At 41.2% G+C, this 15,980-nt stretch overlaps 1 protein-coding gene across 1 annotated transcript in view; it reads left to right on the top strand.

The window, feature by feature from the left end:
• Window positions 1-712: 712 nt before the first annotated feature.
• The window catches only part of agap1 (ArfGAP with GTPase domain, ankyrin repeat and PH domain 1), a 198,894-nt gene continuing 183,626 nt past the window's right edge, over window positions 713-15,980 (top strand). Inside the window, exon 1 of the mRNA XM_034182035.1 lies at window positions 713-779. Within this exon, the coding sequence (XP_034037926.1) occupies window positions 713-779 (67 nt within the window). The remainder of the gene's footprint in view (window positions 780-15,980) is intronic.

Raw genomic sequence — 15,980 nt, 5'->3', positions numbered from 1 at the left:
GTATTGTGAGATTTTGGCAAACAACCTCCTTCCCTCAGTAAGAGCATTGAAGATGGGTCATGGCTGGGCTGGGTCTTCCAGCATGACAATGACCCAAAACACACAGCCAGGGCAACTAAGGAGGGGCTCCATAAGAAGCATTTCAAGGTCCTGGAGTGGCCTGGCCAGTCTCCAGACCTGAACTCAATAGAAAATCTTTGGAGGGAGCTGAAACTCCAAACCTGAAAGATCTAGAGAAGATCTGTATGGAGGAGTGGACCAAAATCCCTGCTGCAGTGTGTGAAAACCTGGTCAAGAACTACAGGAAACGTCTGACCTCTGTAATGGCAGACAAATGTTTCTGTACCAATTGTTAAGCTCTGTTTTTCTAGGGGGTCAAATACTTATTTAATGCAATAAAATGCAAATTAATTATTTAAAATTCATACAATGTAATTTACTGGATTTTTTTATAGATTCTGTCTCTCACAGTTGAAGTGAACCTACGATAAAAAATACAGACCTCTACATTCTTTGTAGGTGGGAAAACCTGCAAAACTGACAGGGGGTCAAATACTTATTTTCCCCACTGTATATAACAGATTTTGTCCTTTTTATACATATAATGGATTTTGATTATGTTGTTGTCCTTTTGGCTGCTTCCATTTGTTCGGGGTCACCACAGCAGATACAGTCAGATCCGCATTGGTATTTGGCACAAGTTTTATGCCGGATGCCCTTCCTGACAGAACTCCAGTTTTACGTGGAGAAACACACAGAGCTGCTGGTGTTCCAAAGAGGTCTGCCATCCTGGTACTAACCAAAACACACACTGCTTAGCTTCTGAGATCTGACGGGATCAGATCGACACAGACTGACTGCATAACGGATTTCAATTATAACGGACAAAATTTTCTGGTCCACCTGAATCCATTATATGTGAGTTTTACTCTCTGTGTGTGTGTGTGTGTGTGTGTATACCTGCTTGCTCCAATTAAGGGTCACAGCAGACAGAGAGAGAAAGGCCCTATCCCAGCAGTCATGGGTCTTGAAGCGGGTTCACCCTGGACAGGACAGCAGTCTGTCCCAGGGACACTTTAAGACAAACAGACACATTCACACCTATGGACAATTTAAAGATTCCAGTCCATCTAACCTGTGTGTCTTTGGATGTGGGAGGAAGCCGGAGCACCCGGAGGGAGAACACACAAACTCCACACGGAAAGGACACAGGTGGGAATCGAACTCATGCCCTTTTTGCTGTGAGGTGACGGTGCTAACCACTAAGCCACTGTGCTGCTCATTTGTAGTGTTTTTTTGTTTTTTTTTTGTAAATTCTGGATTAAGATTCTTGAAAACTCATTTCTGGTGCCTTTTAAATAATTTCAGACATGTGGTTTGGTCAAAGTCTTCACCTCAATTGATTTCTGGTCATCTCTTTCATGTCCATGCCTGCTGTCAGTGGTGGGCACAGTTCCGCTAACTGCTAATTATCGAAGATAATGTTTTCATTATCAGATGAGCTTTTCAGATAACTTTGAAAACCATCATCGGACCAATTATCTTTGGTCCGATAATTTTTAGACAGCTAGCATATTTTTGCAGGCGTGGTAAAGAAAGGTGAATAGTTACAAACATCTATGAAATCTAACATCAGTTGAGTATCTACCTGTTAAATGTTTTATAGTAGATGCGCAGTTCTATCCTCCGTAAACAGAGGAGAGCTGGTTCTATCAGTTCAATTTAAATATCACCCAAGTCATCCAGAGGCATACAGTTTTAACTTATGGTTAAAATTTTGGACAAGTTATTTAAATTAACGTCATGTCTGAAGTTTTATAAAGTGAAAATATCAGATATATATTTTAGTTTTAAAGTAATGCACTAATTTTGAAGGTTTTAGTGTGGACATGCTGGGCCCAGGTGCATTATGGGTAATCTCAGTACATTCACGACAGAAGAAATGCATTTGAGACACTCTGATCAGGCGCCACGTGGACAGCAGCATTAAACTCTTTGTATATTGTGCCTAAAACCCTCGTGAATATATTCTCTGGGTTTATAGATGTTGTTATTGTTTGTTTTATGTAAAAATGCCAGAAGAAGCCCAGGATGTTTCTCCATTATTTTCAATTAGAATCATTGCAATCGATTCCTGTTTGCTATTTAGAGTCCTGCTTATGTCAAACACTGTCGTCTTTGTTCCACAGTAATATATATAAGATGTCTGAAATTCAGTTTACGTTTATTAAATGCCACGTATCTTAAACGTAGCAGGCACAGATTATCTGGAATTTTGTTTTGGCAAGTTTTCACGGTCTCTACTGCCATCTACTGGTCAGTAGTGTTCATGGCAGTATTCGGCCTAGTACTGAGTGTCCAGTAGTTGGCAGTGTTGTATTTATTTTGACACCGGTTATATCAGGTGGTTATCTAATTGCAACTTGGCTTTTTTTTTTTTTTTTTTTTTTTTTTTTACAAATAAAAAAAATGGCATATTTTACAAAAGCACATTTATATGTAAACACCAACACACACCTCACATTAATGTGTTGGTTTACGTAGAATGAATGAGTCAACCAATCAGTGTTAGCAGAGGCTCATTTACCCATAATCCCTTTGGCATCTATCTGTTTGTTACAAAACTTCAGAATCAGTGTATTATTTAAAATGAAAAGATATGTTATATTTTATCTTTGTACAAATGACAGAATTGACATTAATGGAGTTATTCTATCAGTATTAATTTTATTTATAAATCAAAACCATAAGTCAGCACTACTTTATTTTCCAAGACCTCTGCCTTACAGCGACGCTGTTATTGAATAGAGAGTTGAGCTTTGCTGCTTCTCTCAGCTGCTTCAATGCTGGAAGTTATGTAGTAAACAGGAGCTTCCAGCAGGGGGCAGGATGCTCAAAGACAGAAGTGCTGACTCATTGTTTGGGTCTGTTGTCGCCTTTGATGCTACCAGAAGCGATCGTGGTGTTAAAACTCAAAATCAACTTGTTCATAGTTGCAAGTGTACTGGAGACGATACTGGAAGTTATCAGTTATCTGTAGCTTCCAATAAATTTTTGGGTGGTTTATCGGTTTAGCTTTATTAAAGATAACTGTTCAGTTAGCTGATTATCTGTTATTGAAGCTAATTTTTTGGTTAGCTGTGCCCACCACTGCCTGCTATGTACTATCACTTCAGTACTTTTTTATTAATTGTTTGATTATGTTTGTCTGGATGAAATTTATTCACCACATTTCTGATTACTTAGATTTAACTCGTTTTGTTTTGTTTTTTACATGATTTAACTCACCTCACCACTCAAGTAATACAACTTAGTATCTGCAAATGTATAATTCTTCTATTTTAGGAATTTTCTTTTTGTTAGAGGAATTTGTTTCTATTTCTGTTTCTTTATTATTATCATTATTATTATTATTATTATTATTAAGTGATTTTAGGTGTTTTCCCTATTTTAGTTTTTTTCCCCCTATTTTTAAAATGTTTTTACGGGCTGTTTTTTTCCCCTTATTTAGGGATTTTTTTTCTATGTTAGGATATTTTTCTATTTTTTTTTAATTAAAAAGGTTGTAGGGTTCTTATTTCCTATTTAGTTATTTTTTTCTATTTTGTTGTTTTTTTGTATTTCACAGCTAATTTTTTTATTACCTCCGCCAAGGAGGTTATGCTTTCGGTCAGGTTTGTTTGTTTGTCTGTCTGTCAGCAGGATAACTCAAAACATTTTGAACGGATTTTGATGAAATTTTGTGGAGTGGTTGGAAATGACAAGAGGAACAAGTGATTAAATTTTAGTGGTGATCATGTTCGGGTGCATTTGTTTTCAAATTGTAATATTTCTTAAATTTATTTTTGTTTATATATTAATAATATAATGATTAACTCCGCCAAGGAGGTTATGTTTTCGGTCGCGTTTGTTTGTATGTCTGTATCTTTGTCAGCAGGATAACTCTAAAAGTTTTGAACGGATTGAGATGAAATTTTCTGGAGTGGTTGGAAATGAAAAGAGGAACAAGTGATTAAATTTTAGTGGTGATCTGGATCACGATCCGGATCCAGGAATTTTTTAAAGGATTCTTAACCATTGCGGGATAGGGGGAATTTTGACATTCTAGTTTCTAACTCCACAAAAACAAGGCAGAAAGGCATGAAAAAAAATTAGGGTGTAACATAGTCAAATGTTCTATCAAACAACAACGTTTTGTGATGATCGGATCCGGATTCCGGATCTGGTGATCCAGAATATGCAAAAATATAGGGAAAATAGAAAATGTGTCAGTGTGAGGTGACAAATGAAGCTAGAGATGCACAACTAACACCAAATTGTAGCTGAATCTGTACTGATTCAGTAAGGTGTCATCAGATTTGATGTAGCTTCAAATGTTATGGAGCTAGATCCAGAAGAAAACCGCCATTACTGAAAAATCGTTTTATACAATAACTTTTGAACTAATAAAGACATAAAAGTGATTCCAAGTTCTAGTGGTATGTTTTCATGGTCATGGTCTCTTAGGTGCTCTCACTGCGGTATTGTATCACTTCCTGTTCCGGAGCACAGCGGTGTTTTTCTGTATCTGTTAGCTGTTTAATCTGCGCAGTTAGATTGATCTAGTTAACTAGATAACGATTTGTTTCACAGTGTAATCTTTACGTGCCTTAACTAAAGCACTCCTTCTGCTGAATCACCTCTAAATTATTTACACATTATTCACTTTGTGTGTTTTTAGGAATCCGCTAGCTTAGCGCAGCTACTAGCTCTTAGCCGATTTAGCATGGCGGCTTCTCCTGTCTCTCCCGCACTTTTCTGCTCTGGGTGTGAAATGTTTAGTTATTCCTCGGCCTCCTTTAGCAGTAATGGTACTTGTAATAAGTGTAGCTTATTCGTAGCTTTGGAGGCCAGGCTGGGCGAATTGGAGACTCGGCTCTGCACCGTGGAAAATTCTACAGCTAGCCAGGCCCCTGTAGTCGGTGCGGACCAAGGTAGCTTAGCCGCCGTTAGCTTCCCTCTGGCAGATCCCGAGCAGCCGGGAAAGCAGGCCGACAGGGTGACTGTGAGGAGGAAGCGTAGTCCTAAACAGAAGCCCTGTGTACACCACCAACCCGTTCACATTTCTAACAGTTTTTCCCCACTCGACGACACACCCGCCGAGGATCAAACTCTGGTTATTGGCGACTCTGTTTTGAGAAATGTGAAGTTAGCGACACCAGCAACCATAGTCAATTGTCTTCCGGGGGCCAGAGCAGGCGACATTGAAGGAAATTTGAAACTGCTGGCTAAGGCTAAGCGTAAATTTGGTAAGATTGTAATTCACATCGGCAGTAATGACACCCGGTTACGCCAATCGGAGGTCACTAAAATTAACATTGAATCGGTGTGTAACTTTGCAAAAACAATGTCGGACTCTGTAGTTTTCTCTGGGCCCCTCCCCAATCGGAGTGACATGTTTAGCCGCATGTTCTCCTTGAATTGCTGACTGTCTGAGTGGTGTCCAAAAAATGAGGTGGGCTTCATAGATAATTGGCAAAGCTTCTGGGGAAAACCTGGTCTTGTTAGGAGAGACAGCATCCATCCCACTTTGGATGGAGCAGCTCTCATTTCTAGAAATCTGGCCAATTTTCTTAAATCCTCCAAACCGTGACTATCCAGGGTTGGGACCAGGAAGCAGAGTTGTAGTCTTACACACCTCTCTGCAGCTTCTCTCCCCCTGCCATCCCCTCATTACCCCATCCCCGTAGAGACGGTGTCTGCTCCCAGACTACCAATAACCAGCAAAAATCTATTTAAGCATAAAAATTCAAAAGAAAAAATAATATAGCACCTTCAACTGCACCACAGACTAAAACAGTTACATGTGGTCTATTAAACATTAGGTCTCTCTCTTCTAAGTCCCTGTTAGTAAATGATATAATAATTGATCAACATATTGATTTATTCTGCCTTACAGAAACCTGGTTACAGCAGGATGAATATGTTAGTTTAAATGAGTCAACTCCCCCGAGTCACACTAACTGCCAGAATGCTCGTAGCATGGGCCGAGGAGGAGGATTAGCAGCAATCTTCCACTCCAGCTTATTAATTAATCAAAAACCCAGACAGAGCTTTAATTCATTTGAAAGCTTGACTCTTAGTCTTGTCCATCCAAATTGGAAGTCCCAAAAACCAGTTTTATTTGTTATCTATTGTCCACCTGGTCGTTACTGTGAGTTTCTCTGAATTTTCAGACCTTTTGTCTGACTTAGTGCTTAGCTCAGATAAGATAATTATAGTGGGCGATTTTAACATCCACACAGATGCTGAGAATGACAGCCTCAACACTGCATTTAATCTATTATTAGAGTCAATTGGCTTTGCTCAAAATGTAAATGAGTCCACCCACCACTTTAATCATATTTTAGATCTTGTTCTGACTTATGGTATGGAAATTGAAGACTTAACAGTATTCCCTGAAAACTCCCTTCTATCTGATCATTTCTTAATAACATTTACATTTACTCTGATGGACTACCCAGCAGTGGGGAATAAGTTTCATTACACTAGAAGTCTTTCAGAAAGCGCTGTAACTAGGTTTAAGGATATGATTCCTTCTTTATGTTCTCTAATGCCATATACCAACACAGTGCAGAGTAGCTACCTAAACTCTGTAAGTGAGATAGAGTATCTCGTCAATAGTTTTACATCCTCATTGAAGACAACTTTGGATGCTGTAGCTCCTCTGAAAAAGAGAGCTTTAAATCAGAAGTGCCTGACTCCGTGGTATAACTCACAAACTCGCAGCTTAAAGCAGATAACCCGTAAATTGGAGAGGAAATGGCGTCTCACTAATTTAGAAGACCTTCACTTAGCCTGGAAAAAGAGTCTGTTGCTCTATAAAAAAGCCCTCCGTAAAGCTAGGACATCTTACTACTCATCACTAATTGAAGAAAATAAGAACAACCCCAGGTGTCTTTTCAGCACTGTAGCCAGGCTAACAAAGAGTCAGAGCTCTATTGAGCCAAGTATTCCTTTAAATTTAACTAGTAATGACTTCATGACTTTCTTTGCTAATAAAATTTTAACTATTAGAGAAAAAATTACTCATAACCATCCCAAAGATGTATCGTTATCTTTGGCTGCTTTCAGTGATGCCGGTATTTGGTTAGACTCTTTCTCTCAGATTGTTCTGTCTGAGTTATTTTCATTAGTTACTTCATCCAAACCATCAACATGTCTATTGGACCCCATTCCTACCAGGCTGCTCAAGGAAGCCCTACCATTATTTAATGCTTCGATCTTAAATATGATCAATCTGTCTTTATTAGTTGGCTATGTACCACAGGCTTTTAAGGTGGCAGTAATTAAACCATTACTTAAAAAGCCATCACTTGACCCAGCTATCTTAGCTAATTATAGGCCAATCTCCAACCTTCCTTTCTCTCAAAATTCTTGAAAGGGTAGTTGTAAAACATCTAACTGATCATCTGCAGAGGAATGGTCTATTTGAAGAGTTTCAGTCAGGTTTTAGAATTCATCATAGTACAGAAACAGCATTAGTGAAGGTTACAAATGATCTTCTTATGGCCTCGGACAGTGGACTCATCTCTGTGCTTGTTCTGTTAGACCTCAGTGCTGCTTTTGATACTGTTTGACCATAAAATTTTATTACAGAGATTAGAGCATGCCATAGGTATTAAAGGCACTGCGTTGCGGTGGTTTGAATCATATTTATCTAATAGATTACAATTTGTTCATGTAAATGGGGAATCTTCTTCACAGACTAAGGTTAATTATGGAGTTCCACAAGGTTCTGTGCTAGGACCAATTTTATTCACTTTATACATGCTTCCCTTAGGCAGTATTATTAGATGGCATTGCTTAAATTTTCATTGTTACGCAGATGATACCCAGCTTTATCTATCCATGAAGCCATGTCTTACAGACATAAAGACATGGATGACCTCTAATTTCCTGCTTTTAAACTCAGATAAAACTGAAGTTATTGTACTTGGCCCCACAAATCTTAGAAACATGGTGTCTAACCAGATCCTTACTCTGGATGGCATTACCCTGACCTCTAGTAATACTGTGAGAAATCTTGGAGTCATTTTTGATCAGGATATGTCATTCAAAGCGCATATTAAACAAATATGTAGGACTGCTTTTTTGCATTTACGCAATATCTCTAAAATTAGAAAGGTCTTGTCTCAGAGTGATGCTGAAAAACTAATTCATGCATTTATTTCCTCTAGGCTGGAGTTTTGTAATTCATTATTATCAGGTTGTCCTAAAAGTTCCCTGAAAAGCCTTCAGTTAATTCAAAATGCTGCAGCTAGAGTACTGACGGGGACTAGAAGGAGAGAGCATATTTAACCCATATTGGCCTCTCTTCATTGGCTTCCTGTTAATTCTAGAATAGAATTTAAAATTCTTCTTCTTACTTATAAGGTTTTGAATAATCAGGTCCCATCTTATCTTAGGGACCTCATAGTACCATATCACCCCAATAGAGCGCTGCAGGCTTACTTGTAGTTCCTAGGGTTTGTAAGAGTAGAATGGGAGGCAGAGCCTTCAGCTTTCAGGCTCCTCTCCTGTGGAACCAGCTCCCAATTCAGATCAGGGAGACAGACACCCTCTCTACTTTTAAGATTAGGCTTAAAACTTCCTTTTGCTAAAGCTTATAGTTAGGGCTGGATCAGGTGACCCTGAACCATCCCTTAGTTATGCTGCTATAGACTTAGACTGCTGGGGGGTTCCCATGATGCACTGAGTGTTTCTTTCTCTTTTTGCTCTGTATGCACCACTCTGTATTTAATCATTAGTGATTGATCTCTGCGCCCCTCCACAGCATGTCTTTTCCTGGTTCTCTCCCTCAGCCCCAACCAGTCCCAGCAGAAGACTGCCCCTCCCTGAGCCTGGTTCTGCTGGAGGTTTCTTCCTGTTAAAAGGGAGTTTTTCCTTCCCACTGTTGCCCAGTGCTTGCTCACAGGGGGTCGTTTTGACCGTTAGGGTTTTTACGTAATTATTGTATGGCCTTGCCTTATAATAACTGTTTGTTGTGATTTGGCGCTATATAAATAAAATTGATTGATTGAAGGATGTCAAATATACAGGAAAGAAAAGTGTATGTATCATAGTTTTGGTTGTAACAGAATTGTTGAATAGATCACTGTGCCAAGAAGGGAATCTCTTTAGGGTCAGTGACCCTATGGCCTTGTTTAAAGTGTTTCATAAATGTTAAAAAATTCATATATTTGCAGTTTAGTTGAATAATAAATTGAATTTTGTCTCTTATTTGTTTTTGTCTATAAGCACATGCAATATCAATATCAGTGCTCAGATGACAGTAGCTTTTGGGAAAGGTGCAAGTTGCAATAAACTGTGATGCGGAGCGCTAAGGATACATGCTATCCAGTCACAGCAGATGAAACTGTTTTTACTACTGAGCAAACATCATTGTTAGACTTTTTTAGGTAAAAAAAAAAAAAGTCTAACAATGATGTTTGCTCAGTAGTAAAAACAGTTTGGTGATAATCGGTGATGATATGTCAGTAACCCCATGGCCTTGGCAGAGGTTTGCACTCTGAGTGCTTCTAGTTTCAAATTTGTTTTCAAGTAAAAGTTTGTAGTTTATTCCTGTTTAATGTGTTTTTTTAATATATATAGTTTAGGTTTTTTCTATTTTGTTTTTGGCTTGTAGGGTTAGACCATTTTCATGTTGTAAATTATTCTTGATAATCTGGTTAATCTGGATCTTGTCTCGACATGTTGGACTTGTTTAGACTGAAGCTTCACACTTGAAACGATTCATCTTTAAGAAATATCAACTTTTTACATGTTGATAGAAGAAGAAGACCCCCAAAAATTATATCACGTCATAAATGTTACTGTGATTCACATGAATTTCTAAATTCCTGTTTTCCTTTTCTGCTGTTACAGCAAACAGCCAATGCGACAATAATCATCATCATCAGGCTGTATGTGCTTTCTTGTCTACAGGACAGATGCAGAGCAGATCATTTAAAATAAGTTGTCTCCGTGCATGTTGTTCATCCGTTGCCAGCTTCCATTCCTCCTGACAGAAGGGAATTGAAATGAATTGTGATGAGAACAATAATGATTAGATGGAGCTCAGCAGCACAACTGAATCACCTCACAGAGACCGGAACCACGTCCTCTTACGCTCCTATGGAAGAACAACAGTTTGCTTTGAATTCAGGAAAACCTGCAAACTGAAAACAGATTCCAATGTCAGAATCTTTGGAAAAATATAAAGAGATGTCATCATGCTGAGAAATTGGCAAAATGCAAAATATTTCTGCCTTTTATGTTCATTCATGTACCAGCATACAAACGTTAACAACTTGTCAGGACAATTTAGCTTCAGTTGAATAGTTTTCTTGGGCCGACTTGCAGAAGTCAGAGATGGAGAGTTTTGATTGGACACATTTGATGTTAATAAGGTAACAGACTCAGTGTGGCTCTGGACCAGCTCTGGTCCAGACAAACTCAGGGACACATGGAATTCATCAGCTGGAACAAACACCCCGGTGGTTACCCGTGCGTCCACTTTACTGCATGTGACACAGGTTGCTGTTGTCTCCTGAACCAGGCTGGTGCTGCCACGTCATAAGAAGTTTGTTTTCTTGGCTGGTGGTTCATTCAGTGCAGCAGCATCTTGATCTTTGGCTCTTTTCAGCCTGAGGACTGAGGAGAGTCACATTTAATTACTGGGTATATTCAGTTCAAAACGTGCTAAATGTACATCTGTGTATGTTCTCTGTGCACAGACTACAAGCATCCATGTACATGTAAAGGAAGAACCCTTTAAACAGGTGCACAAAATATTACCAAGTATTCTCCTAATGTACCTCGGCAATCAAATTTAATCGATGATAACACATCTGATGAAACCTGAAGTCGGGGTGTTCCACGACATCAACATCCATCTCACCAGCATTTACACCATTCAACACAACCTTTATGGTAAATGGACTGAATTTATAACACGATTTTCCATCTGCACCAGACACTCAACGTGCTTTACAATAATGCCTCACATTCACCCCGATGTAAGCGTGCTGCCATACAAGGCGCTCACTACATACCAGGAGCAACTAGGGGATTAAGGACCTTACCAAAGCCCCTTAGTGATTTTCCAGTCAGGCTGGGGTTTGAACTGAGGATCCTCTGGTCTCAAGCCCAACGGTTAACCACTAGACCCTAACCTCCTGCAGATTTCTCATCATTTATAGATTCAAGGTGGAAAAGTGTTTAATTACCACTTCTCTAGCCAGCGAGCAGCACTCGCTATATTGTTTGCATGCTGCTGGGATGAGAAAGCTGAGCAGGGATTGGTTCAGAGGGATCATGTCGGGTTCTGTTTCGCAGTGAAAATATATTTTTTGTCTCAGGTTTATACGAGGTCTCTTAGATAATAAACCGACCCTTTTATTTTTTTTTTAACTATATGGATTTGAATGACATGCGATTACACCAATCATGCTTGAACCCTCGTGCGCATGCGTGAGTTTTTTCACGCGTCGGTGACGTCATTTCCCTGTGGGCAGGCCTTGAGTGAGATGTGGTCCCGCCCTCTCGGCTGAATTCCTTTGTTTCACAGCTGCTTGAGACGGCGCGCGTTGCTTTATCAAAATTTTTTCTGGACCTGTGAGGAATATCCGAGTGGACACTATTCGAGAAATTAACCTGGTTTTCTGTGAAAAGTTTAACGGCTGATGAGAGATTATGGGGTGTTTCTGTCGCTGTAAGGACTTCCCACGGAGCGGGACGTCCTGCAGCGCTTCCAGGCGCTGTCGTCGGCCTGTTTCGAGCTGATAACATCCTAATTTAAGGCTTAATTCACCCAGGACATCGTGAGAGAACAGAGAAGATTCAGAAGAGGCCGGCATGAGGAATTTATGCGGACATTCCACTGTTTAAGGACATTTTTTTAATGAAAGACGTACGCGCAAATTCGCCGAGTCGTTTCCGTGACGACTCGGCAAATCTGTGTGTGCCGCGACAGGAAAAACGCCTCCGTGTTGAAAACCATTTGTAAAATTCAGGCGGCTTTTGATGGCTTTCAACAAGTGAGTAACTGAGAAATTGTTTAACAGCTTGGGCATGTTCCAACTTGCCCGTTAAGATTTCCAACGGAGGTGTTTTTCCTGCCGCGACCCCCCGCGGTCGGGTCCAGCCCGACATGCGACTCTGCCCGCACGTTCTTTCATTACAAAATGACCGTTAACAATGGAATGTCCGAATAAACTCCTCATGCCGGCTTCTTCTGAAAGTTCTCTGTTCTCTGACGACTTACTGCGTCAACAGAGCCTGAAATGTGGAAGTTTTCAACTTGAAACGGCGAGACGCTGCCGCCTCGAAGCGCAGATCGCCGTCAGGCGCCGTGGACCGTCCTTAAAGCGACACTACCAGACCAAATCTCTCATCAGCCGTTAAAATTTTTACCGAAAACCAGCTGAATTTATTGAATGGTGTCCACTCAGTTGTGCCTTACAGTTTTGAAAAAATTTTTTATCAAACAAAGCAACAGTCTCTGAGCCATTCCTAAACAATGAAAAAAATCGACGAGCGGGTGGACGACTCCTCACTCAAAGACTGCCCACAGGCGAATGACGTAACCGACAGGCGTGAAAAAACTCTCGCATGCCCACGAGGGTTCAAGCACATCTGATGTAATCACACGTGATTCAAATCCATATGGTTTTTGAAAAAATAATAAGGTCGGATACTTTTCTAATAGACCTCGTATCTTGCTACTGTGCAGAGTCTTTGAGCAGCTGATCTGCTCTGTGTCGGTCTGATCCCGTCGGATCTCAGAAGCTAAGCAGAGCAGGATCTGGTTAGTACTTGGATGGGAGACCTCTTTGGAACAGCAGTGGCTGTGTGTTTTTCTCCAGGTAACACTGGAGTTCTGTCAGGAAGGGCATCCGGCGTAAAACTTGTGCCAATTACCAGTGCGGATCTGGCTGTATCCGCTGTGGTGACCTCGGACAAAAAACGGGAGCAGCCGAATGAACAACAACTGTGCAGAGTCTTTGAGTTGAACTCTGTGAAATGTACTTTTCTATATTTTTAACAAAATGATTGCATAAAGATTATTTAGACTGACTTTGCTGGAACAGAACGTAAAGAAGGATTCAGTTGAAATAATTTGTTGGTAACACTGAACATTTCCATGCTGTAACGGTGAATAAATGAGGTAATTGGCTCTCAGTGTTTGCACTGAACCTGTTGAGCTGAATTGGGGATTTGGTTTGATGCTGCAGTCGAGTCTTCATCAGATCGGCTCCGTGTCGCTGCCCTTGGCTCACCTGGTGTCACCTGGAGCTAAATGTTTACGAGCAGTTCCTCGTTAATGAAGCCCGAGGCTTTAACGAGGCCAGTTAAAGCAGCCAGTGCATGAAACAGGCTTTGTGTTTATTGGGTGACAGATAATGGACTGATCCTGGACCACTAACATCCCTCTGAGGCAACAGTTCCAACAAGCTTCACTTTTCACCTACTGATTAAAAAAAGTGTGATTCGTCATTAGGCGTGCAATATTATTTAAGACTAGCATGTTATCCGTGGGGATCCACGGGCTCTAGATTGGGTTGTGTTTATAAAATAGGTAGCTGACATTTTTCAAGGGTGGTAATAAATGATGTAAAGTTTCTATGATGACTTTGAATGTTGTGTGAGTCCAGAATGTTTCTAGAACCTGAGACCTCAACAGTTTTTAGAAGAACTCAACCCTTTTATTTCCTGTTAATTACGTAATTTTGTAATGTTAATTTATTGTCTTAATGTATTTAGAAATTGTTCAGGTTCTGTTATCATATACACACTATTATTATCATCATTATTATAATATTCATATAATTATTATTGTCATTACATCCGCCAAGAACGTAATAAAATCATTGGTGTTTGTTTATTTTTGTCTGTCTGTTAACAGGATTACGTTAAAACGACTGCACAGATTTTAAACAAATTTTCATCACAGATGGATATTAGGGCATGGAAGACTCCACTGAATTATGGAGGTGATCCGGATCCGAATTGGCAGACATCAGAAATCTGTGATTACTCTCGACACGTTCACTCATCTTCAACCACTTATCCAAGATCAGGTCACGGAGGCAACAGCTCCAGCAGGGGACCCCAGACTTCCCTTTCTTGTTGTTGTTATTGCTGTTTTATTTTATTATTACTTCTAGTTTGTCATTTGATTTTGTTTTTTGGTAACACTTTATATTAACTGCGCGCTATAAAGCGTTAGTAAAGCATTTAAAGTGTAAGTAAATGCTTAAATAACTACCTGTAAAACATTTACAAAGCATTCTTTTTTATTAGCTACTCATTGGTAAGAACGTAAATAGCTTAATAATTATTAATATCAAAATATGTAATGTCTTTATAAAACATAAATTATTTTTTTAATTCTCTATAAACCATTTAATAAAAGTTGATCATTAATAGTTCATCATTTACAAATGTAAAATCAGACCCTATTCATTAGTGATAAAAATACTTTATAATCATATTTTTATTGTCTTTACTTTTTTCCTCAAATTATTAAGCCTTTACTAAGCATTAATGAACCATTAGTTGATGCTCAGTGTATCAGTTATAACATTTGTAAAGATTGCATTAACTACTTTTCCTTATTCCTTAATACTTTATGTATCTTCTGAAGCTTTAGAAGCTCCTATGATCAGTGCGTTATCAAGGACCAAGACGTCACCCAGTATGGCAGAACCGGGGCCCTACCCTGAAGCCAGGCCTGGGGTTGGGGCTCATGCGCGAGCGCCTGGTGGTCAGGCCTTAGCTCACGGGGCCCGGCCGGGCTCAGTCCAAAAGAGCGATGTGGGCTGGCCCTAATATGGGTTCACCACCTGCAGAGGGGCCCATGGGGGTCGGGTGCAGGGAGGACTGGGTGGCAGTTAAGGGCGGGTGGCCCAGCGGCCCGGTCCGCACTCACAGCCTCTGGCTGTGGGATGTGGAACGTCACCTCGCTGGGGGGGAAGGAGCCTGAGATTGTGCGGGAGGTTGAGAGGTACAGACTAGCGATAGTCGGGCTCACCTCCACGCACAGCTTGGGCTCTGGTACCCAACTCCTGGAGAGGGGCTGGACGCTCCACTTCTCTGGCGTTGTGCGTGGGGAGAGGTGGCGAGCTGGGGCAGCATTGCTCATTGCTCCCCAGCTCAGTTGCCATTCGTTGGCGTTCAGCTCAGTACACAAGAGGGTCGTGTCCCTGCGCCTTCGGGTCGGGGACAGGTCTCTCACTGTTGTCTCGGCCTGTGGGCCGAGTGGCAGTGCAGAGTACCAAACCTTCTTGGAGTCCCTGGGTCCCTGGAAGGGGTACTAGATAGCGCTCTGACTAGGGACTCCATTGTTCTCCTGGGGGATTTCAACGCCCACGTGGGCGGCAACAGTGAAACCTGGAGGGGGGTGATCGGGAAGCACGGCCTCCCCGATCTGAACCCGAGTGGTGTTCAGTTGTTGGACTTCTGTGCTAGCCACAGTTTGTCCATCACAAACACCATGTTCGAGCACAAAGGTGTCCGTAAGTGCACGTGGCACCAGGACACCCTGAGCCGGAAGTCGATGATCGACCTTGTAGCCGTATCATCTGACCTTCGGCCACGTGTCTCGGACACTCGGGTGAAAAGAGGGGCAGAGCTGTCGACCGATCACCACCTGGTGGTGAGTTGGATCCGCTGGGAGGGGAGGAAGCCGGTCGGACCTGGCAGGCCCAAAAGTATCATGAGGGTCTGCTGGGAACGACTGGCAGAACCCTCTGTCAGCGAGGTCTTCAACTCCCACCTCCGGGAGAGCTTCTCCCAGATCCCGGGGGAGGTTGGAGACATGGAGTCTGAGGGGACCGTGTTCTCCACCTCCATTGTCGACGCGGCCGCTCGTAGCTGTGGTCGCAAGGTCTCTGGTGCCCGTGCTTTTGAACCCGGTGGTGGACGCCAGAAGTAAGGGATGCCGTCAAGCTGAAGAA

Source organism: Thalassophryne amazonica, chromosome 1, assembly GCF_902500255.1.
Source record: "Thalassophryne amazonica chromosome 1, fThaAma1.1, whole genome shotgun sequence".
In the NCBI taxonomy this organism is placed as follows: domain Eukaryota; kingdom Metazoa; phylum Chordata; class Actinopteri; order Batrachoidiformes; family Batrachoididae; genus Thalassophryne; species Thalassophryne amazonica.
The sequence above is the reverse complement of the archived record's forward strand: the minus strand, read 5'-3'. Positions and strand labels throughout refer to the sequence as shown.